The sequence below is a fragment of the Magnolia sinica genome, chromosome 17 (genome assembly GCF_029962835.1).
Source record: "Magnolia sinica isolate HGM2019 chromosome 17, MsV1, whole genome shotgun sequence".
In the NCBI taxonomy this organism is placed as follows: Eukaryota; Viridiplantae; Streptophyta; class Magnoliopsida; order Magnoliales; family Magnoliaceae; genus Magnolia; species Magnolia sinica.
In genome coordinates, this window is record NC_080589.1 from 15,037,756 (window position 1) to 15,056,837 (window position 19,082).

The 19,082-nt window shown below is 39.2% G+C and overlaps 1 protein-coding gene across 1 annotated transcript; it reads left to right on the forward strand.

The window, feature by feature from the left end:
* Positions 1-10,658: 10,658 nt before the first annotated feature.
* Positions 10,659-13,964, forward strand: LOC131231469 (pentatricopeptide repeat-containing protein At4g15720). The gene has a single exon (XM_058227670.1). It carries the CDS (start codon positions 11,870-11,872, stop codon positions 13,838-13,840), a length of 1,971 nt encoding a protein of 656 aa, XP_058083653.1. The 5' UTR covers positions 10,659-11,869; the 3' UTR covers positions 13,841-13,964.
* The last annotated feature ends 5,118 nt before the right edge of the window (positions 13,965-19,082 follow it).

Below are 19,082 nucleotides of genomic sequence, written 5' to 3' on the forward strand. Positions count from 1 at the left end.
TTTGATGCCATCGATAGATTCTCGATGTGTGATCGATGCCATCAAAGTCCTATTAAAGATGCACGTAGAATTGCGTAAGTGCAAAATTAGTTTCCTATTACCAGTGTAACATTATATATATTAAGTGTAATCAAGATTTGAGAGAGAGAGAGAGAGAGAAATGTTATAGGGTTTTCTGATTTGTTCTAAAGGTTTCAATGGCATAGCTAGGACTTGTAAAGGCGATTCGAGACTTGTTTTTTTTTAATTATTATTTTACACACGCACACATACCCCGCACACTCACATCGTAGTGGGATTTCACCACCTATGGGTACTCGAACCCTTGACCATGTGTTGAAACTCCTTAAAGTCTACCACCAGAGCAAGAGTTAGGACCCATTTGAGGCTTGTTCAAATCAATAAGACTCTATCTTTTGTAATTTATGCTTTCATGGTGTAGTACTCGTCGCTTTGTGCCGTGGTTTTTTCCCACAAAGGTTTTTTCGCGTTGATTTTGAATTGTTCTTGTTTGGACTTGGTTGTGCGATTGCAAATACTTTGCTTGATTCGTCTCTAGGTGTTTCTGTAATTTCCAACAAGTAGTACCAGAGCAAACGTTAGTAAGCAAATCGAATTTAATAACAACATATCAATAGCATCTAATCCAAAGTTCGATATAGAAAAATATTTCGGCAAAAACAAGTTTGTACTATGGGAAGTTAAGATGAGCAATATCCTAGTTCAGCAAGTATTGGACGATGCTTTCCTTAAAAAGTAACTGGAATCTATGATAGAAGATGAATGGAACAAGATGAATAGGAAAGTTATAACCTCTATCCAATTGTGCTTAACAGATAAGGTCATTTATAACGTTGTAAAAGAGAAAATTGCAATAAGTAATGAGCAAAATTAGAGTATATATATGCAAAGAAGTCTCTTGAGAATCGCTTGTATTTGAAGCTTTAGTTGTTCATATGAAGATAGCGGAAGGGGTTGACGTTGAAGCCCACATTAGTAACTTCAACAGATTGATTTGTAAATTGTTGGATGTTGAGGAAATAATGAAAGATGAAGATCAAGCATGTATACAGTTGAATTCTCTCACAGCATCATATAAGCCGTTCAAGGACTCCTTATGCACCTATAGAACAACTATTAGCATTGAGACCGTTATTTCAGCCATTTAGTCGAAGGCAATGAGAAAGAAAAATGGTAATGTGAGTGCTTCTCTAGATGCACTGGTTATGAGAGGGGAAAATTATGAGCAGGACAGTGGATTTTCACGATCGAGGTCCAAATCTAAGGACAAGGGCAAAGGCAAGTTGAAGTGCTGGGATTATGGCATGTCAGGGCATATGAAAAGGGATTGTCAGAATCCTAAGTAAAGAAAGGAGAATTTAAATGGTTCTTATAGGGAAGTCAAATACTGTAGAATCCGGTAAGAAAGCAAACAGTAATGACTTGCTGACCACATCAATATCCAGGTACTTCGACGAATAATGGATTTTAAATACGGGGGCTTTATACTGCATGACCCATCATCGAAATTGGTTCACCAGTTACAGTGAGTGTGATGGTGGCCAAGTGTTTACAGGTAATGATAATACGTGTAAAGTGATAGGTGTTAGATCGGTGCGCATCAAGATGTTTGATAACATGGAGCGTATCTTGACCAAAGTAAGACACGTTCCTGATTCGAGAAAGAGTCTGATATTTCTAGGAGCACCTGAGGCGCATGGGTGCAAATTTATCGGGTTCGATTGTGTCATTGATGTCTCAAATGGAGCACTCATAGTCGTGAAGGCACAGAGGAACATAAATCTCTGCAAGTTGATCGGGAGCACTTCATCGAGTAGAGCTGCGGCGTCTGAAGCGGATTCCACGTCTGCATGTATATGACATGCACGCTTAGGCCACGTGAGCGAGCAGGTCATGAAGGTACTTTCTTACCGTTGTTTAAATCTAGTTTTTAAAAGCATTGATTTTAGTATATGCGAGCATTGTATATATGGTAAACAGTTAAGGTTGTCTTTTAAGTATGAGAAACATGTATGTAAGGAGGTTTTATATTATATGCATTCTGATTTGTGGGGGTCGACGCCCGTGGTTTCTAATGAAGTGTCGTTATGGTTTGTCACATTCATTAACGACTACTCTAAGAGAGTGTGGGTTTATTTTATGAAAAATAAATCTAATATTTTTTCCAAATTCAAACAGTTGAAGGCGATGTTAGAAAAATAGTCATAACGAAAAGTGAAAGTGTTAAGGACGGATAACTATGAAGAATTCACTTATGCGGATTTTAATTGGTACTGTAAAGATGAACTTTATTAGGCACAATATAGTGAACTACACACCATAGCAAAATGGTGTGGCTGAGCGGATAAATCAGACTCTCTTATAGAGGGTCCGATGCAAGATCAGTAATGTTAGGTTTGATAAGGAATTATAGACAGAGGACGTTAACACGGCTTGTTACTTAGTGAATCGGTCTCCTTCTATAGTCATTAAATATAAAATACCATAGGAAGTGTAGAGTAGTCAACAGGTAGACTACTCAGGACCGCGTGTATTTGGTTGCGATGCTTACTTTCACGTATTGTCAATTGAGAGAGATAAGCTGGACCAAATGGCTAAAAAGTACATCTTTATCAGTTATAGCTGTGTGAAATGGTACAGACTATATGACTGGATCACACGAAAAATCATCCTTAATACTGAAGTCGAAATCGACGAAGGATCCTTGTTCCGAAAGAATGAACACAAGTAAGCAGAATAGTTAGTTGTAAATGTTCAGATAGACAAGGATGAGACACAGGTTGATACTGAGACACAGACAGAGGTACAAGAGCAAGTGGAGCAGTCACCTGTGAGAAGAAATTTGCCAAGGGATCTCAGGTTATCGGCGAGATACATGGATGACTCAAATGTTGCATTTTCCCTCAACACGGATGAAAGGAATCCGTCTACTTTTCAGAAGGCTCTTGATGAGCTAGTTGCTGAAAAGTAGCAAGCAATTATGCATGATGAGATGGACTCATTATACAATATGAGACGTGGGAGCTAGTGGAGCTTCCCATCCGCAGTAAAGCGATTAGGTGCAAGTGGATTTTCAAAAAGAAACAATATAAGTACAAAACAAGGTTGGTAGCGAATGAATATGCTCAGAGAAAATGTGTGAAGTTTACTGAGATATTCACGCCGGCAGTAAAGCAAGCATCTATCATATTTATATTGGCGTTAGTTACCTAATACAATCTCGAGCTAGAACAAATGGATATGAAAACTGCCTTCATACATGAGGAATTGGAAAAGCATATTTACATAAAGTAACAAGAAGGTTTCGAAATACGATAGGCATAAAACAAGGTGTGTAGGTTAAAGAAGTCGTTATACGGGTTGAAATAGTCGCATGGGCAGTGGTATAAGAAATTTGATTATTTCATGGTGATTCAGAAGTTTACTAAGAGTGATTATGATCACTGTGTCTATTACAAGACACTAAGTGATGAAAAATTCATATATTAGTATTGTATGTTGATGACATGCTCATCATCAGTCATAACATATTTGAGATTGGCATACTGAAAACTCAACTATCAGGGATATTCAATATGGAAGATGTAGTGTAACGCCCTGAAATTCGAGGGTCGAGCATAACTCAGCTCCCGAGTTTCAAAACATCACTTATGCAACATATTTAATGATGAATGTATGTTGTCTGTATGAGTACATAAAACAAGGAATAGATTAAGCCAAACTGCAAACATAATTCAGGGATAAGTGAAGAACGCAAGCGGAAGACTTAAAGAAATATATGTGTACATGTGCAAATCCCTGAAATACATATACATACCAGGTCGTATTACAAGTGTTGCTATCAAAATTACAAGTATCAAATGACATCATCTATTCCCAAAAAGAAATCCCAGAATCTCACGCATCAGAACAAGGCTCACTAGAACCCGCCTGAAAACTGCATAAAAGAAAATGCAGCCTCATCATCCTCGAACTCCTGCTCTGCCTCAGAGGTCGCATCAACATCTGCATCTAAGATAGAGTCTGGTGGGTGTTTAAGCACCGCCCCAGAACGTGGGAATGAGTGATCAACTCAGTGGAACAATATAGCAAAGGTAAACATGTTATCAATTCAATCAAGCAGTAATGATAAAGCAGAACAATCAAACATGTCCTAAGTACTCTTGTTAGTGCAAGGATGTATGTAGAATGATGCGTGCCCTCGCTAGTACACCCTCAGCGTCTTCATCTTACGTTACACATGACATCACCTCAAGTGCTCCACCTCTTCCAGGCACATGCAATGCGGTGCATGAACATGATTACCAAGTTGTTATTAGTCCTTTTCATACAGCAAGATTGGGAAGCTAAGGTACCTTCCTCATATCAATTTCCACACAGTGATCCATTCTAGGGTCGTCAGTCCTAGGTAATCTCAGACGATCATATGGTTTTACGTTGTTGCAAAGGGCTCGTCACCAATCAATGCACGCCTATCATACCTTCGTTACTACAATAAGGCCCGTCACCTCAATGCGGTATCCAAGTATGCTCGAGGTCACTACAAAGGGCTCGTCACCAATCAATGTAGGCCGACGGCACGAATATAGTGTCCCATACCACCATAATTGGCTCACGAGTTTGGTTGCTCACTGGTCACTACGGGGAGGCTCGTCACCCCAGCGTAGGCCGACAGCTCGACCACGGTGTCCCATACCACCATGTCCGGCTCATGAGTCTTAGCGGATCAAGGTACAACGGTTAATGGAATTTCATCGGTAAGTTTGGTACCCTAGATTCAAACAATAGCGTCCATACATGGTGAACATACATCGGACAATCGGGTTACTTGACGAACTCGACTAGCACGAGCGCACGTTGAGTTGAACGACATAGAGTGCGCAAACACTCCGTGTGGCCAAACCACTGCCGACAATTCTAATATGACTCGAGTTCATCAAATCACGTCCTTCGTGACGAAAGCAAACTCAGCCACGAACTCAAGGCCGATTACCGATTTCCTAGACTAATCATAGTCCCAAACATATTCCACTACAACGGATATTCATATCAACAATTTAGAATAGTAATGGAACAATAATTCAAATCATGTAGTATGTGAACATTTGCAGAATATCAACTTAGCATGGATTTAAACATAAGTAATACTTGAAATTAAACAACAAAGAATGTGACTTGCATGTAGGAAATCATACACACCAAGAAGAGAGTTGAGAATCACTTCTCAACACCCGCAAATAGGACAATATATAGCATTATAAACCATTCAGATATTTCTACAAACACTTAAACTACAAAGTTCAACATACATGACGCATGTTGAAATACACGCATTTGAACAATTCCTTTTGCCAAGGAGTTGTCACACATACAATTAGCATAAGTACACGACAGTTAATCATGGCAAGTACAAGTTCATATTTTATACGTATACGGTACTTCCTACATACACATAAAATACACAAATCTCAATATAACACATGCATATCAGGAACGCAAGATAAACATAGCATTTGACATGTGCAATTTCATTCATAACAAGAATAAACCATTAGCTAACATTGAAAGCCTTGAAAACCATAACCTATACGAGTATAGTCCACACCTTAAACCAGAAAAGAACACCGAACTGATTCAGACGATATGTCTTCGTCAACGACGACAAGATAGCCTAAAGCAAGAATAGAAATAAGCTACTACAACACATAGACTCTTCGAAGCTCTAAAACAGATTAGGGTTAGGTTAACTTACCCAAGAAGGAACTTAGAATCGCCGGAATAACGATTCAAAAGTGATGGTTAAAGGATGTAGAGTAACAGGAAAGAATCTGAAGATGATTCACCAACTTCTCTCTCACTTTCTCTCTCTTTTCCTCTCTCTTTCTTAGCTAGGGTTAGGAAATTCGTATGGAAAAGAGAGTGAGGGTTTTAAGGTCTATATAGAGGCCTAATATTGAAGAAAATAGCCCCAGGGCCAAGATATACTTAGGTTATAACCAAATCAGGCCTCTCTCGATCCAACGGAGCACTTCCGGTGGTCCTTTTTCCACGTGCGGTCGGACTTAAGCTCACTGACCATGGATCTAGGTCAGGCTGAGTTTTCGTACTGATCGGCTTTACAGATCAACCGTGGCGGACCACACTCAATTCAACGGTCACCGGAACTCGATTAGGTCCACAAGCATAATGACATGCCTGGGCCATCTTCCCTGATCCGATGGTGAAATTGGGTCAGAATCCAATGGTCAGATTGCTTAAAATCGTCGCGCAAGCGACACGACTCAGATTTCATAAAATCACATTTAATTTCTCACCGTTCTCACACTCTTCACTCCGGACTCAATCAAATCGACCCAGAACATCATCTGGACTTAATTTTTGAGGTGATGGCCAAGTCCAACATGGTGACCATAACAGCCTAAGATCATCGCTATCGGACTTTCGACGCGCGGTCTAGGTCCGATTCAAAGCTTCTAAAAATTTCCAAGAGCAACTGGATTTAGCGATGAATCCCAGATTTTAGAGTAACATAGCGCTAACTATTCTACAGGTTTTGAGTCATGCAGATCAAATTTAAAGTGATTGATGCAAATTTCACAAGCAATCGAGTTTAGCGATAATTACCCCACGACTAGCTTCTAAGGGAAAAATAGAGGTAGTACTCGGGTCTTGGCACAAAATTTTTCGGGTCATTACATATAGGGGCTACAAAAATGGTTATCGGTATTGGCATACACAGACAATAAGATGAATAGGTTATAATTATCTCAGGCAGAATACCTTGAAAATGTACTGATGAAGTATGGGATGAACAATGCAAAGTTTATCAACGTTCTCCATACGACTCATTTTAAGCTATCTTTTAAACATTTTATTAAAACAAATGAAGAAAAGTAAGATATGTCTTGTGTACTTCATTCGACCGCAGTTGGCAACCTAATGTATGTCATGGTCTATATAAGACCAGACATTCCACATGAGGTGGGTGTTGTTAGCAGATACATGTATAACCTCGGTAAGCAACATTAAGATGCAATGAAACGACTACTTTGATATATTCAAGGTACACAGGACTACGTCTTATCATTTGAAAAATCATGAGACAAGTTAGTAAGCTATGTGGATTCAAATTGTGCATGCAGTGTTGATAATAGAAGGTTGACTTCTGATTGTTAGTTTGTACTAGCGGGTGAAGCGATTAGTTCGATGTCAAAGCTTCAGTCTGTGGTGACTCTTTTCACAACCAAAGCTAAGTATATGGTAGTAATAGAAGCGCTCAAGGAATGTGTGTTGGTTGAGGTGAATGATAAATCAGTTAAGGCTTCAGTCGGAGCTCGTGCCAATCAATTGTGATAGCAAAAACATGATTAATTTGGCTAAGAATTCTGTTTTATCAATCACCTACTAAATATATTAATGTGCGTTGTCATTTTATCCAGCATGTGCTTGATGAAGGAGGTGTGACTCTAGAAAACATTCACGCAGGTGTGAATCCGGCTGACATGCTTACGAAGGTGGTTCCCATAGAGAAGTTCAAGTTCTGTTCAACTTGATCTCTAAGCTTGGTGAAGGCATAAATGGAAGACGGAGTATGCATGAGAAGCGATGGTGGAGCTATAATGCAAGACAGAATTAGAGATGATGATAAAGAGCTATGATGAATGAAGATTGAAGACATAATGGATAATGTTGTTGATGTCTTAAATACGTCAATAACAAGGTATGTCAATGTCTTCGACAGACCACTTGATGCCATCAATAGGTGCTCGATGTCATTAAGAAAATCTATAAAATCCATGTTGGTTGCTAGAACATTTTAGTGTTATTACTCGATGGCATCAAAGATATTCGATGCCATCGACAGATCCTTGATGGGTGGTCGATGCCATCAAAGTCCCATTGAAGATGCACGCAGAATTGTGTAAGTGCGGAATTGGTTTCCTATTCCGAGTATAACATTATATGTATCAAGTGTAATCCGAATTTAAGAGAGAGAGAGAGAGAGAGAGAGAGAGAGAGAGAGAGAGAGATGTTATAGGGCTTTCTAATTCATTATGAAGGTTTCAAGGGCATAGCGAGGACTTATAAATGTGATTCAAGGCTTGTTCAAATCGGTAAGACTCTATCTCTTGTAATTTCTACTTTCATAGTGCATTACTCATCGCTTTGTTCTGTGATTTTTTTCTGTGAGGATTTTTTCGTGTAAAATTTGGATTGTTCTTGTTTGGATTTGGTTGTGCGATTACGATTATTTTGCTTGATTCGTTAATGAGTGTTTTTGCATTTTCCAACAAAACTATCATAATCCATGATGGGGTGGACCTTTTCAACTAATCACCTTATCCAAATAACTGCCCATATCACTCAGGTAATAGCTTAGTGGGTGTTACCCCTACCATACGGGGCCCACCTTGATGAATATATTTTATATCCAAGCTCCTCAACTCATTTTAAAACATCATTCCAGAACTTATGTAGATTAAAATATCGAGTGGACCACATCAATAGAAAAAGTAGTGAAGGATAATTAAAAGCTTTTTACCATGTCACAAAAGTTTGAGATCAAACTAATATTTGTATTTTGCCTTTCATCCAATTTTGGATAACTTTATCAACAATTTGAATGAAAAATAAACATTATGAATCTACCTACTGTAGGCCTTGGAAAGTTTTTAATAGTTAGCATTCAATAATCATTGTTTCTCATGGTGTGGTCACCTGAGATTTGTTTTAATAGTTAGCATTCAATCATCATTGTTTCTTATGGCGTGGTCACCTGAGCTTTGGATGTGCTTAATTTTTGGCATAACATCTTAAAATAGGCTAACGAATGGACGGAGTGGATATACAACATATCATCTAAGTGGGCTATATAATAATGGTAGCATCCACTGGGCTGTTACTCGGGTAATACTTAATCCGTGCCTGTCCACCATTACGTTTTATTTACTTTATAATACTGGGACATGAGTCTAAAAATCAAGCAGGAAAAAAAAAAAAAAAACTGATGTGGGCCATGGCACACAAAAAGCTGGATTGAAAGCCCACTGTTAAAAACTTTGTGGGGCCACAAAAGTTTTGTATCAGGATTGAAAAAAGACCATTGGATATTTTTTATTGTTAACCGTCCAATAAATGTCCACCAATCTAATGGTCAGATTATCAAATGTGCGTGATGTTTTGTTGATGATATATCTAACTTGTAAAGTTAATTTGGACTGTTTAGTTTCATTTGTTTCTAACCAATTTCCAAGTGCCTGTGTATAATCAATCGCAATCTACAGTGTTTTTCTCTTCGTACCATACTTCTAGTCGTGCAGCCATTGCGACTTGTATGTGCAATCTAGTCCGTCCATCGGTTGCTACAGATCATTTTAGAACATGATCCTACAAATTAGTGGGCCTGTTTGGATGCCTGTAAGTTCTTTTAAGTTGTAAGTGACTTACCTGTAAGTCACTTACAGATGAAAGTTACTTACAGGTAACTCATTTGGATGTAAGTTGTAAGTCATTTACAGGTAAGTTAGTTTTTCTGTTTGGATAACCTATAAGTTACTTACAGGTAGAAAGCTGTATATTCACATCGAATAGAGCTTAGATTGGGGAATCGTTCTAAAATGTTATAATCATATAAAAAAAATATATGGGATCAAATATGTTATTTTGTTAAGCCCATTAAGATGCATATTTGAGATAATTATTAAGCTAAACCAATCATCAAGTAGGCTATAAAAATGGGCCCACGAATTCAAAATATCTATAGTATGGAATAATAACTCAATTTAAGCATTGAGAATAAACTTAAAAACATTAATAGAAAATCTAATAATTAAATTACATTATCAATGTCTTTTTTAATTATAGAAATTACATTTAAAACTTTTCACTTGGGAATCATCCTCTCCAGCCATTCACTCCTTTGAATAAGACTTATTCCAAAGTGTACATCAATGGCCCGCATTAAACTGAAGAAATGCTATCCATGGTCAGCCCTACTGCGGCCTAGATTGCTGAACCATGGCTCCAATTATAAAAATCAAGAATCAAATGTACTGTGGATATTTGCAGTTGAACAGTTATTAATGATCAAGTGAAGAATTGGAATATGGTCCATCCAGAGTGGGTCCATTTGAACAATGCCCTTGGTTGCAAGGGCCATAAGAATAAATAGGATTTATGTACCAGATACATGATGAATTCATGGTTTTCTGATCCAGGCCACTGGTCCGTATAAGGGAACTGTGGTTGCTGGCCAATGAAAACTTACACCATAAGCATACGTCCAACCAATCAAATCTCAATGGGCTTCTACTATGAATGGAAAGGCCCCACAGTCCATGCAAACTAGAAAATCCAAACCATCTAGAAATGTCGAGAAAGGTGGGCCTAAAATCCCCAATGGAGAAACTGCAGCATATTTTAACATGCCATTTCTTCCTCCGTGAAAAACCTGACAATACAAGCAAGGTGGGCCTAAAATCCCTGATAGAGAAACGGTTGGGTGGAGTGGATATATAACACATCATCAAGGTGGGCCCACGGCAGGGGTAACACCCAGTAGTAGTCAGAATGCGTACCGAGTTGTTGCTATACTTTTTTTATATTAAGTAAATTCAGTTGGGCCCACTATAAATGTATACGGTTTATTCAATCCGTCCATCCATTTTTTCATCTAGATGTAGATGTTGAGCCATAAATTTAAGAATATCCAAAGCTCAAGTGGACCATACCACAGGAAACGGTGGAAATACTGATTTGGACCGTTGAAACCTTTTTAGTGGCCGTAGAGATCTTTATTTGTCATCCAACATGTTCATAAGATCACAAACACCTGGATGAAGGGAAAAAAAATAAAAAAAATCATCTTGATCCATTACTTTTGTGGCCACCCAAAAAATTTCAACGGTATACACTCAATTCACACTATTTCGTATGTTGTGGTCCACTTGATTTTTGGATATAACTAATTTTTAGGATCAGGACTTAAAATTAAGTATTAAAATGAATGGACAGTGTGGATCAAATACATATATAATGGTGGATCCCACAGAGTTTACGCATTACTCAGCACGCGATCCCTTCCGTTTTCAAAGGAGAAAAAAAGGGTAGATGAAACCCTACCGTCATAGGAGGAGAAGAGACGGAAGGCGGTAACGGCGGCGAGAGATTGCAGAGACGGAAGGCGGTAACTACGGCGAGAGATTGCAGAGACGGAGAGAGATTGCACAGAGGGAGGGGGAGAGAGATTGCAGAGGGAGAGAGAGCTTGGGATGGAGAGACGAAACCTGCAATCCCCTTTTTATAGAAGCTTATCAATGGTGGTTGTTGGTTTGGTAAATGGCGGTTGTTGGTGCGGTGATAATGAAGCTTTGCTGCGGTAATAGTGTTGTAGGATGTGGATTGGCTGAACTGCTGCAAGGCTTGCCGGAGTTCCTTCAATGGCTGGTGCTTCTTCTTCATTGGCTGGAGCTTCATGGCTATAATGGTGGTTGGTGGGTTGGTGCGTTTCTCCCTCTTCCCCTCTTTTTAAAAATCTGACCGTTGAGCCTGTAAGTGACTTACAGGGAAGTGACTTCCCACCCCCATCCCCCTGCAGTTTTTTGGTAGATTTGCCTGTAAGTGACTTACATGTTGAAAGTTACTTACAGGTGATTTTTCTCCCCCAAACACCACCTGTAAGTGACTTCCCTGTAAGTCACTTCCCGCTTACCCAACTTACAGGCATCCAAACAGGCCCTTAGATCCAAAACTCAAGTGGGCCACGCAACAGGAAACGGTAGGGATGGGGACGCCGAACGTTGAAACCTTTTGGAGTGGGAAAAAAAGGAGTGCAGATTGAAATGGGGTAATGATCGATCTGCAGCGTGAAAAATGGATGGGCCAGATTCAAAAGGCAAAACTCAAGAGCTGGTCTATAGCCATCCTCGTAGTGGTCCATGAAATCAACGCTCGTGATCAGCATAAAGCTTTACCTGATATGCTGAGGCGGCAATGCCTGCATAGTATGACGTGGACCCCACCGAGAGCAACCCTCTCCACCTTCCTTTCCCGCCAAAACCAGCATTCAAATCTCCCCACCCAAAACCCCTTCATTCACAAACTCCGGAATTCCGGTGATCTCAAAACTACAATCTCAACCCATTCCACCATCCTCAAATCCGGACTCTCCAACGACACCTTCACAAACAACCATCTCCTGAATTCTTACCTCAAACTTCACCAAATAGAGCATGCACGCCAACTGTTCGATGAAATGCCCCAACGAAATGTCGTCTCATGGACTGCTCTGATGGCTGGATACATCGACGTGGGCCAACCCGACGAGGCCCTCTGCCTCTTTAACAACATGCCCCGAAACAAGATTCGGCCGAACGCCTTCACTCTTGCAACAGCTGTGAACTCTTGCTCGGTACTCTCTGATTTAAAGACAGGTCGAAAAATCCACGCCCATGCTGAGATTGCCGGTTTCCGATCGAACCTTGTAGTCTCAACTGCTCTTATTGATATGTATGGGAAGTCGAATGATGTAGATAATGCTCGACGGGTTTTCGATGAAATGGTGGATAAGAATGTTGTTTCGTGGACTTCCATGATTTCAGCCTATGCCCAGAATGCACATGGCCATGACGCACTTGAGCTGTTTGGGGAATTTCTCCGAGAAGGCCCTGCAGCAACAGCTCCGAACCACTTCACGTATGCAAGTGTTCTCAATGCGTGCGCGAGCTTGGGTACATTAGCTGTGGGGAAGGCAACACATGTGGCTGTGATCCGCTTCGGTCACCATGTGAACAATGTCGTCGCGAGTGCACTCGTTGACATGTATGCGAAATGCGGCTGTATTGGTTATGGTGACAAGGTGTTTCAGCAGATAAAGGACCCATCTGTGATCCCATATACATCTATGATCGTTGGGGCAGCAAAGCATGGGATGGGGAAATTCTCTCTTGATCTCTTTGAGGAAATGCTTGCCAAAGGAGTTAGACCGAACGGAATCACGTTCATCGGCATCTTATATGCTTGTAGCCACTCAGGTCTCATCGACATTGGCCTCGAGCACTTGAATTCCATGGGAAAGAAGCATGGAATAACACCTGATGCAAAACACTTTACATGTGTAATTGACATGCTTGGCCGTGCGGGCCGCCTAGACGAAGCCTATGAATTGTCGAAGAACAATATCCCAATGGAAGCAAACGACGCAGCGCTCATGTGGGCCGCATTACTATCAGCGAGTAGGAACCACAACAGATTAGACCTTGCTGTTGAGGCTGGTAAGAGGCTAATAGAATTGAACAAACAAGTGGCAACAACATATGTTACAATTTCAAATGTGTATGCATCAGTTGGAAGGTGGGAGGATGTTCGAGATATCCGGTCTGAAATGAAACTGCGTGGGGTGCGCAAGGAACCTGGGTGCAGTTGGGTTGAGGTGAAAAACAATACGTTCTTGTTCTACGCAGGGGACTTGTCGACATGCCCGCGTGCAAGTGAGGTTGCAGTTGTTTTGAAGGATTTGGAAGTGAGAATGAAAGAAAAAGGGTATGTGGGTGGTGGATTGGTGCTTGTTGATATTGAAGATGATGAGGCCAAGGAGGAAATGGTGGGCCACCACAGTGAGAGATTAGCTCTGGGGTTTGCATTGATAAGCATTCCAAAAGGAGTGACTATTAGAGTAATGAAGAATCTAAGGATGTGTGGGGATTGTCATGAGGCCTTTAAACTAATTTCTGAGATTGTGGGGAGGGATTTTGTGGTGAGAGATGTGAATAGATTTCACCACTTTAGAGATGGGTCTTGCAGTTGTGGAGACTATTGGTGAGATCCTCATCAAACAGTTTTGTATAGTTTGTATGTTGGAATATTTGGTTGAATTAAATAGACTATTAAAAATTTGAGAACCAAAAAAGAAAATAAAATTAGAGATAGAAAACTTATACATTTGAGTCGAGGTGTGACGTGAGTCACTCGGCTCGAAATCGAATTTGCTCTCCTTGGACAGCGTCCCAAGTGCAACAGGTTTCCAGAGCTATCGACCTCCAGGATACAACGACTATGACCCGGTCCTAGTGGTGCACTCACTGTACGTGGGCTCAAACCACCTGCAGTTTAACCCGAAAGTGCTAAGTTGACTCAGCTATGAACTCAGTAAAATTCTTAGAAGCAGAGAGAGTTTTATAAGACGAGAGGAGAAAAGTTTCTCGTACTTTTAGAAACAGGAACGGAAGTCCTTATATAGACTCTGAAGTGGTGCATAAGCACCCTTTAGAAAGGGTCAAGTCCATTGGGTGTAAACCCAACAGATGCGACCAACCGGAACGGACACATCTCTCTGGTTTAAAATGAAAAGGCGTAAGTGCGAGTACACTCTCGCAACTAAAGTCCCACGAGTGCACTCGCACCGCACTTGCACCTGCACCCGCACCCATGTCCAGCCCGTCCCGTCGCGTCATGCAAGCGCACACGGACACGGACTCGGCTTAGCCGTGCGAGTGTGTGGTCAATGACATAGATTAGAGCTATTGGCATACCCCTCCCTCATGACCAAACCAAATTCACATGTCCCCTGAATGGGGCTCAAGCCCCAAGGCAAAATGCTATCTTATATACAAGAAAATTTTCTTTGGGAAATCCGATGTGGGACAAAACCCACAACCCAAAAGCACCAAAAATTTCAAATGTGGAGGGAAACCGAAAAATTTGAAAACCAAATTTTTAATGTTTACTTTGAAACAAAATACAACAATCCTCCACATGTTTCAAAATAAAAATCTTTTAGGTTAAAGCGTAATAGTTGTGCAATGGTGCCGGTGTCACTATAAACTTGAATCGACATTAAAGTAAGCAAGACAAGTTTACAGGAATCAGGTGACACCATAGTCTTGAACCTGAATCCTTTTAATGTAAATCGCAAGTACATGTCACTCACACAACTCTTCCTCTGCAAGTGATTCTGCGATTTGGTGCGTTTCGGCCATACACCATTACCTGAATTTCATGAGTGCTCTAGAGAATTTCGCCTAGATTCTCATAGGAAGCGATCTCCAAATCCACACCCATATAGGTGAATTCCATCAAGTGTATGCAGCAATTGTATACACCACCAAATATATGGCTATAGATCCATTAAGAGTTCTAAAAAACTCATCCTTCTGCGTTGTTGCTCACATTGTACACTATAGAAGGGGCTCATATAACTCAGTGCAATCGTCTACCTCGTGTCTTGTTGTTTATCCCATTAAACTTATCTCATGGGATCTCCACTTGTATAGGTTGGGTTGCCGACACTGACAGCTCATATATTAGGCTCAACCTCATTCCTTTCGATGTATCATTGACTAATCTTTTATATAGTCCTTTGGTCTGAGGATCAACCAGATTTTTTTTTATGACCTTACAAAGTCAATAGAAATGACTCCATCACACAACATGTGTTTCAGTAAGTTGTGTCTGAGTCTAATATGCCTGCTTTTTCCATTATATATTTTACTCTTTGCTTTTGCTATAGCCGCTTAACAATCACAATGAATAAACACGACCGATACAGGCTTTGACCACAATGGTATATCAGCTAAGAGATTTATAAGCCACTCGGCTTCTGATCCAGCCTTTTCTAAGGCAATAAGCTCGGATTCCATAGTTGATCGAGTGATACATGTCTGCTTGATAGACTTCCAAGAAACTGCTCCTCCACCCAAAGTGAAAACATATCCACTAGTGGATTTTGTCTCATCTGAATCACTGATCCTGTTAACATCTTTGTATCCTTCGAATACAACAAGAAAACCATTATAATGTAAATCATAGGCCATGTTGCCTTTTAGGTATCTTAAAATCCTAGACAAGGCATTCCAATGCTCTTTTTCAGGGTTATGTGTATATCTACTTAGACTTCCTATTGCAAAAGTTATGTATGGTCTAGTGCAGTTTATTAGATACATGAGGCTACCAATTATTCTGGAATACTTTAATTAAGACATATTACTTCCTGTATTCTTCATGAGAGTCACACTATAATCATAAGGTGTACTGACAGGTAAACAATTAAAATGGTTAAAGTTTCTCAATAACTTCTCAACGTTATGAGATTGTGATAATATAATAATACCATCTTTCCTAGTTACTTCAATACCCAAAATTAAATTAGCCTCTCCTAAGTTTTTCATGTCAAATTTAGATGACAAGAATTTCTTAGTCTCAATAACTAATTTAATATTAGTTCAAAAAATAAGCATGTTATCAACATAAAGGCATATAATAACATAATCATTTCCATAAATTTTACTATATACACATCTATCTACATTATTTATATGATAGCTATTTGATTTTAAAATACCATTAAATTTTTCATGCCATTGTTTAGGAGCCTGTTTTAAACCATATAGTGATTTAATTAGTCTACATACGTTCTTTTCTTTACCTGATATCTTATAATTCTCAGGTTGTTCCATATATATTTCTTCTTCTAAGTCTCCATTTAGGAAAGCCGTCTTAACGTCCATCTGGTATACCACCAGTTTATATATGGAGGCTATCGCTATTAAGACCCTAATAATTGTAATCCTAGTTACAGGGGAATATGTATCAAAATAATTTATTCATTCCTTTTGTTTAAAGCCTTTCACTACCAACCTAGCCTTAAACTTATCAATAGTCCCATCTGGTTTTAGTTTCTTTCTAAACATCCATTTACAGCTTATTAGTTTGTTTCCAGGTGGTAGGTCTACAAGTTCCCAAGTGTTATTAGATATAATAGATTCCAACTCATCATTTATTGCTTCATTCCAAAAGGTTGCATCTGGAGAGTTAATCGCTTCTGTATAAATTGTAGGATCGTTTTCTACTAAGAATGTGAAAAAACCATCTCCTAGGTTAGTTTCTCTTCTAACCCTAGTACTTTTTCTTGATTGTATCTCTTCTACTATTTTCTCATAAGCACTTTTACTTGTAAACGCGATATCTGATTCATTAACTTCCTTTATTCCTATTAGGGCTGAAAGTTGGGCGGGTTCAACCCGACCGACTCGTGACCGACCCGACATTGGGTTGGGCTCGGGCAAGATATATCGGGTCCGATCTCAAGCTTGGGCTATACAAACACCAACTCGATAAAACTTGGGTTGGGCTCGGGTTGAGGTCTTGGGTTGCCCGACCCGACCCGAACCCGATCAATATATAAGTTATAAATTATTATTGAGTGTGGATCGTTTGTGTCGAAGACACACTAGTGATGTCGGGTCTCATTTGTCCACGTCATTTCCAAGGACTCAAGCTAACAAGATATGCCAGATTTCTCTCTCCCAAATAGATTGCGTGCTATGCTACATGACTTTTAAATGAGTAGTTGTCCTATATTTTAGCTTGTTTTTTAAAAGAAAAAAATGAAGTTCTTTATGATGAATAATCACATATGTAATTAATAAAATTATAGATACAAAAAATAAGTTCTATATTGAAATATAATAAACTAATGTAATAACGAAAATATTAGCACGTATACACTCGACCAACCCGATCAACCTGATCGAGCCTGCTTGGGTTGGGCTTGGGTTGAGAATTCCCAACCCGAGATTGGGTTGGGTTGGGTTAGGGTTGAGGTATAGGAACCTTGGGTTGGGTTAGGATTGAGCACAAACCCAACCTAACCCAACCCGCCCGACTTTCAGCCCTAATTCCTATAGATTTAGATTTCATAGGGAATACGTTCTCAAGGAACTCTGCATCCCTGGCTTCTATAATTGTATTAAGATCTAGAATATTATCCTTAATTTTTAAAACTAGAAACCTGTAAGGTACACTGTTTTGTGCATACCCTATAAATACACAGTCGGTCGTTTTAGAGCTTAACTTTTTTTTCTTAGTTTCAGGCAATCCTACTTTAGCAAGACACCCCCACACTTTAATATATTTATAACTAGGAACATGATTCTGCCAAAGTTCATAAGGTGTTTGTTCAGAAGATTTAGAATGAATCCTATTTACGATATAACAAGCAGATAGAATTGCTTCTCCCCACATATTTGAGGGTAAGCATGAACTATTTAATATAGCATTCATCATCTCCTTAAGAGTTCTATTCTTATGTTCTGCTATTTTATTTTGTTCTTGTGTATAAGGAGCTGTAGTTTCGTGAACTATTCCACTATTTTCATATAATTCTCTAAATTGAGAAGATTTATATTAATTTCCTCTATCTGTTCTTAGTCTTTTAATTTTTATATTTAACTAATTTTTAACTTCAATTTTGTACTTAGAAAAAGCATTTAAAGCTTCATCTTTGTTCCTTAACAAATATACTTTAGTGAATCTGGAGTAATCATCTACAAAAGTTATGTAATATCTTTTTCCACCTCTAGACATGTGATTTCTAAAATCACTTAAGTCCTTGTGTATCAACTCTAATAGAATAGAGGATTGTTCCATTTGTTTAAAAGGTTTTCTAATGAATTTTGATTCTACATGTTTCACATTTATCGAATTCCTCATTAGATATATTAGGTAATAAACCTAATCTTTTCATTTTCTTCAAAGATACTACATTCACATGACTTAATCTACTATGCCATAGATGAAAAGGTTTAACGATATAAACAGAATTGGATGTCTTCTTATTATTATCATTGGATACATTTACAATGAATAAACCATCATTACAGTATCCCTTATCAACAAAAGTTTCATTCTTAGTCATTACAAGCTTATTTGAATCAAATACCAACTTGACACCAGCCTTATTGAGGAGTGAACTAAAAACCAAGTTTCTTCTAATGTCAGGCACATGTAGGACATCATTCCATAGCAGAGTCTTTTTAGAAGTGAGTTTCAGAAGTACTTTCCATTTTTCTACAACTGGAGATGTTCTAGCATTACCCATGAACACCTGTTCATCATCTCCTGATACTTGGTAGGAGGTAAACATGCTACGATCCTTGCACACGTGCCTAGTTACACCAGTGTCTAGTACCCCCTCCGAGTTGTTTATAAGGAAGAATTCTGACACCGCAGCTATTACCATGTCGGACTCATTGACTATTTCTGTAAGCTTAGCCTGTGGCTTATCT